At 37.1% G+C, this 6,810-nt stretch overlaps 1 protein-coding gene across 1 annotated transcript in view; it reads right to left on the reverse strand.

The window, feature by feature from the left end:
- LOC136828747 (uncharacterized) overlaps positions 1-6,180 on the reverse strand; it is a 25,190-nt gene extending 19,010 nt beyond the window's left edge. The window contains exon 1 of the mRNA XM_067086965.1: positions 6,045-6,180. Coding sequence (XP_066943066.1) covers positions 6,045-6,047 — 3 coding nt within the window. The 5' untranslated portion in view covers positions 6,048-6,180. The remainder of the gene's footprint in view (positions 1-6,044) is intronic.
- Positions 6,181-6,810: the final 630 nt, after the last annotated feature.

The following is a 6,810-nucleotide window of genomic DNA, read 5'->3' on the forward strand; positions in this document are numbered from 1 at the left end:
AAGTGGTAGTATTAGCAGGGCATATCAAAATCCATATCACTCATGAATGTCAATATGTCTGAGCTTGGGTTTTTACCTACAACTTTGGTGTTCGGTTTCTTAATCTTCAGCAAATAGTAACTGGACACAATTTTTGCTTTAGCAAACGTGTTCAAGGCAGAAAACAACCTATTGCTTTATTTGCCTGGACAACATTGGTTCCATAATTCAAAAGGCAGAAAGTTCTGTCTTTTCTTTCGTGATTAAACAACTCCTTCTGATTTCACTTCAACTTTTTTTCTTCTTTTCATCGGGCCTGGGAATTAGGTATCCAGTTCCATATATGATTTTGAACTTATCAAAATAAGAATGAATATGGTCCATATGTTTCCTCAGTGAAATCTATGACTCTCTCTTAATCTTGTTCGTTTGTGTTCAGTACTTATTCCTAATATTTTTTTTATTTCAGATTTTTTTATCATGTTTTTCATTATCTTAATTTTGATTTTGTTTCTCGTGACCTGTGAACGTTTTCTTTTCTAGATTTAGTTTCATTTTCTTGCTTGATATTTCTGGTATCAGAGTGAATATGAACTGATTGAAATTTTTAAAAATAAATTGAATATGCTTTGACTTTTACAGGAAACACTATCTAAAATTTTACTAAGAAGATACAAAACCTAAAGGAAGTAATGAGACAGACCAAGGTCTTATAATTCTTCGGGTTCTAAACTGTGAAGTTAGCACTACTTTTTTCAATGTGAAATGACACTCAGAAATTCAAGTATTATAACTTCTTTCCCTTGCTTTGGAAATTAGCTACCATATGCAAAGCCTATTAGACTTTCCACTGCCAAACACATTAATAAAAGTTAATTAAATCAACCATAGGAAGCGCTTTGCTGTTTTCATTCCCTATTCCTTGCCAGACTTCCCCGCTCCTATGATCATTGAAACGCTATTTAAAACATTTAAAGAAAACCTGAAACCCAAAAATTCCCAGCTAAATGTAAGACAAAGGATGATTAACCAAAACACAATTCCTCAGGTTCATGAGACCAAGTCATAACAGATTGCCACATTACCAGAACGTCTGTGAAAAACAGCATGGAAATCATTGAGAGAAAAAATATATATACAGACAGACAGTCGTAGGGATAGAGAGGGTAGTAATGATGTAACTTGCCTCATGAAAAAAATCTAGTTGAAAGAGTCTTGGAGGTCAGAGCAATCGAGGTGAGTGGAATCTAGTTGAAACAGTCTTTGAGGTCAGAGCAATCGAGGTGAGTGGAGTCTTATGGATTCACTCAACACAAGAACAAACAGGTTCTGTAGAATCCAGAAGCGGCAAGAGAAACGGGGATACTCTGAAAAGGTTTACTTCAGCCTGCATTTTATTAACAGACTCAGCCACGGATATGATTCAGGTCTTACCTGTCGTGATTGAATTCAACCTTAATTTTGCCTGTCTGAAAAATTACTGAAAGTCATATTTTTGTCATTTGGTATAAAGTAATGTATTTGACAATTCCCTCTGAATAACGGTTTCAGTTCTGTTTGTGCTGTATCCAGGTGCCTTTCCACAGGGACAAATTCGCCCCCCCCCCAACCCCCCCGCTAAAAAAATAGCCATAGGCTATCAAAAGTTTGAGGTATGGAATCAGCTCCATACAGCATCACTTCTCAGCATGTTATGATGATTGTTCTTTCCACACCAGCGTCCACATCTCATAGGCCTCTAGTGAGCACGCCTAAGCAAGACATATGGGGACCGGTATTTCCCTAACCACGCACTCCAACCTTTAGGCGCAATCAGTTCCTTCAGCCGCAAGATAAGATAGTCACGAAGGAGGCGAGTGCAGCTTACACAAACGTAAAATCTTGTTGCCGCGGCCACAAGTGCACCCTTTCTTACGACTGGACATCCCTTAGCCTGTCCCCACTGGCTGTCGGCCTAAGAAACAGGAGATCAGCGCCTGCTCTATGAGCCTACAGAGACCCAGGAGGACTTTAACTTTTAACTTAGCTTTAGATAATCTGCCAGAAGACAGTGGCGCTGTACGCCGTACTCAAGGGTGACTTGGGAGTGGCTGCAATACAAGGTAACCTCATTATACAGTATATGGAATGCATAACCTTGTCACTGGCTTCCTCCAATATTTTTAGGCCTACTAATTTCTCTCTACAATAAACGAGGTACACATCTGCAATTGTACATAAAAGTGCTCTCTCTCTCTCTCTCTCTCTCTCTCTCTCTCTCTCTCTCTCTCTCTCTATATATATATATATATATATATATATATATATATATATATATATATATATATATATATATATATATATATATATATATATATATATATATATATTGTATACATATATGTATATATGTGTGTGTCTTCTCCTCTCTGTTCATATACTTATCACATACTCCTACACGTATGCGCTCGTATATTCAATGTATAAACTTGGGATTTCAAGTATTTTGAGCGTTGTAAATATTTAATAATTACATACCCAAGTATTGGCAAGATCCATGTTTAATCGTATTTCGCATTTTCATCTTGCCTATCAGTGGCATTTCCAACAATATTATCTTATGAGGCATTAATTCCTCCTGTTTACAGTTGACCCTTATGCTGAGAGTTTCTATGATAATTATTCATTTCATGGATCTTTCTAACCATAAGAAAGTCCTAATCTCAAGAAACTGATTCGACTGCATGGAAATTATCTTGCGTCGTGTCGATAAAAAGTTTTCATAAAAAGCATTATACCAATAAAATTCTTGAGTTTTCATAAAAAGTATTATAACAATAACGTTCTGAAGTTTTCACAAAAAGTATTATAACAATAAAATTCTTAAGTTCTCATAAAAAGTATTATAACAATCAAATTCTGAAGTTTCCATAAAAAGTATTATAACAATACAATTCTTAAGTTTTTAATAAGTATTATAACAATCAAATTCTGAAGTTTTCACAAAAAGTATTAAAACATTAAAATTCTTGTTGCAAATGTTTTTCATTGAATATAAATGTATCCATTACGCATGCAAATCTTAAGAACAAGCGTTGACATGAATAAAGGATACATGAACGCATGTATACGTGTGTATCTCAAAAACTGAATTGACCTGTGACCTTGAAAAGTACATCAAGGTGAAATATATCCGGGGAAATATAATCACCAGCCCAAGACACTCTCCTACTGAGTTTTTAAAACCAGAGAAAAGGGGAAGAAGAAGAAGAACAACAACAACAACAACAACTGCTACTACTACTGCTACTACAATAACTACTACTACTAATACTGCTACTATTATCAGCAACAACAACATGATGATTATGATAGTCGCCATAGTGGAATGGTAATATCATATTTATATATGTTCAGGATTGTGCTTCCATGTAAAACATGAATTAAGATTCTGACTTGAAAACTGAATATCTCTCTCTCTCTCTCTCTCTCTCTCTCTCTCTCTCTCTCTCTCTCTCTCTCTCTCGTGTAAGAACTTTACGCTAGCTCTAATAGAAAAAATAGATATTTTATATTTATAAACCATTGGTATCAAATACTTTCACGAGAAAACTCAAGAAATTAAGAACAATACTTGACGACTTGAAATGTTCTCTCTCTCTCTCTCTCTCTCTCTCTCTCTCTCAGGGAAGTTCTTTATGCTAGCTCTGATATAAGATTTATAAACCACTGGTGACAAATACTTTCATGAAACAAATAGGAAAATAAAGAACAGTATTTGAGGACTTGAAATGTTCTCTCTCTCTCTCTCTCTCTCATTCCCAAGGAGCAGCTGTTCGTACTCGATTCGATACCTTTTGTCCAATTCCAAAGTTGGATCAGCCATCGTTGCTGTAATAGACCTACATAAAAAATAGTGACAAAATCCCTGGGGGAGTTGGAGGGGGAGGCCTCTACGAGGTTATCCCCCCCCACCCCCCCACCCCGCGCCCGCCCAGGCATACGGGAGTCATTAAACAGGTCAACTCTATCCCCCAAGGCATTCATTACACTTGGACTCATTAACAATCCATACTACTGTACTCAGCCAGGTGCTGAGTACAGTGAACTGATACATAAAATGAGTACATCGATTAAAATGCTAACTGTAATACGCAAATAAAACGAAAGTAGTTATAAAAACTCTAACTTATTTTGGGGAAGAGTTAAGTATACCTTAGTTTAACCAGACCACTGAGCTGATTAACAGCTCTCCTAGGGCTGGCCCGAAGGATTAGATTTATTTTACGTGGCTAAGAACCAATTGGTTACCTAGCAACGGGGCCTACAGCTTATTGTGGAATCCGAACCACATTGTAGCGAGAAAAGGGAACAGTAAATGGACACCGACATTCCATCAACAATACTTCTTCAAATTTAGACGTACATATTCCGTCTCTCCTTTCAATTTGGATACTTTTGCCTTTTGTTGTTCATTTTCCTTGGCTTATTTCACATTATGTCTTCCTTGTAACCTAGATTTTTTTTTACCTATTATCTTTTTACTCGGACCCTTACTTCCGGGATCTTTCACGGAGGCAATGACCTCCCGGTCACGAGCGCAACTAATTTTCCCAGACCAGTGACCCTTGTTTGACCTCAGTGCTAGAGATTCTGAGACTCCACAATGCGTTTCAGTCAGTAACAGCCATATTGTGTTCTGCAGTGATGTTACTGGCCTACACAATACTATTCACCCCCATTAGCGAACAGAGTTTTTTTCAGATTTTCGTTGTTCAAATATAGACAAGTGTTCCTCTGTAATGCTTGTGTTCATTTTTTTGGTCTACTAACATTCTTCAGCCTTGTGAAACACTGTAGTCATGTATGATACAATCAAATGATTTACTGACAAAAGCAACGTGTCAGACAGGTAAGTGAGGTCGACTGATTCGGTTCCCAGACTGAATTTCTGGAATTCCTTACTGACTGTAAATTTCTCGGTAGCCGGAATAAATTCGTTGAGCAGTGAATATCTTGCATTGAGCTAATCAATGTGTGTTTGTGTTTAGATAAACATATTCCTCTCTGTCTACATAAATATACATACATACATATGGATACATGTATATATGTTTACATGTATACATGTATACACTTATATCTACTTATAAATATATGCATATATGAGTGTATGCAAAGATCTATATGTTTCTCTCTATATACACACACAAACACACACACAAATATATATGTATACATATATCCATATACAAACACACACGCACAAACATGTATGTGTGCGTGTTTGAGTGCGTGTGTGTGTCTATGTATGGATATATAATACATATATGTATATATACTTAATTGTAGAGAGAGAGAGAGAGAGAGAGAGAGAGAGGAGAGAGAGAGAGAGAGATCCATACATACATACGTGCACACAAACGCACACAACTACACATTAATACACATATGTGTGTGCGTGTTTATATGAATAGATAAACATCTCTCTCTCTCTCTCTCTCTCTCTCTCTCCTCTCTCTCTCTCTCTCTCTCTCTCTCTATATATATATATATATATATATATATATATATATATATATATATATATATATATATATGTGTGTGTGTGTGTGTGTGTGAACATGTGCGTATGTATATATAGCATACATGTTTTAACATGTAATGTGCACAAACACACACAACACACACACACACACACACACATATATATATATATATATATATATATATATATATATATATATATATATATATATATATATATTATATATATTATATCACTTGTAGTTACGCATACAATCATAAAAATTAGGCACAAACGATCATCGTATCCATACATGGTCAAGCGTACAAAAAAAAAAAAAGATAGTCGTAAAGATATATGAGACCATTGTATGTTTGTACGCATCTACACGTCAAAACATGTATGCTTCTCATTACATTCACGTATCATAAGAAGCACGTAATCACTGACACATCAAGTAACCATGTGGGCCTATGTACGTGTACGATCTCATATCACATCAGATGTTTCACATTCTGTAAAATTTTATCCACAACTTCCGTTCATCAAATCAACTCACCATCTTTTTGCTCTCAGTAGTGAAGGATTATCCGATACGCAGCACAAATGACGCAAGTGTTCCGAAACAGCTGCGCGGGGTCGTATTATCAGGATGGCAAGGCAGATGATGGTGGACTGGGCTCTGGGAGGAAATACGTCACGTATATATAACTTCTGAGCCTCGGGTAGTTAGAGGTAGTTGTAGGTTAGGAGCATACTCTAAACCACCTCCTCCCCCCTTCCCCCTCGAAAGCTCCGGAGGCAGTATCAAGGTCAGACTCGTTTGGTCGGGAAGGCGCCTGTCTTTTCCGTCTTTGCCAGAGCTCCTCCTTCGAGAAATGCAAAAACACGTCGCTGTCGCTTGCATTTGAGCATACGAAGAATCTTTCGCTGGTTAAATGAATCTCTGGAACTGCTTCAAATCCTCCGTTTATTATAAATAACTAACTAAAGCCAACAACTCCGCTGAACTTTGACTCGATAACCTAGTTTTGTGGCCGGCTTTTGTTGACGCCGTGACGTCACGCCGTGTCACCCAATCACGAAGCGTCCTGCAAACGTGACGTCAGGTAACGTTGCACCCCCGGCCAGTAAGATGTTGTCGCTAAGTGTAGCTGTGAGGAGTATTTTCCGCTGTTGACTTGAGACATGATCCGTGGGCGTAAAAGACAAAATTACGGTAGAATTACGAGTGAAATTGCTTGCCGTGCTGTCTGTAAATAAATCATGCGAAAGTAGTCCATGCCTAATGGCAGTCATAGCTAAAAATGATCGTATCACGTTTG

Source organism: Macrobrachium rosenbergii, chromosome 3 (genome assembly GCF_040412425.1).
Source record: "Macrobrachium rosenbergii isolate ZJJX-2024 chromosome 3, ASM4041242v1, whole genome shotgun sequence".
Taxonomy (NCBI): Eukaryota; Metazoa; Arthropoda; class Malacostraca; order Decapoda; family Palaemonidae; genus Macrobrachium; species Macrobrachium rosenbergii.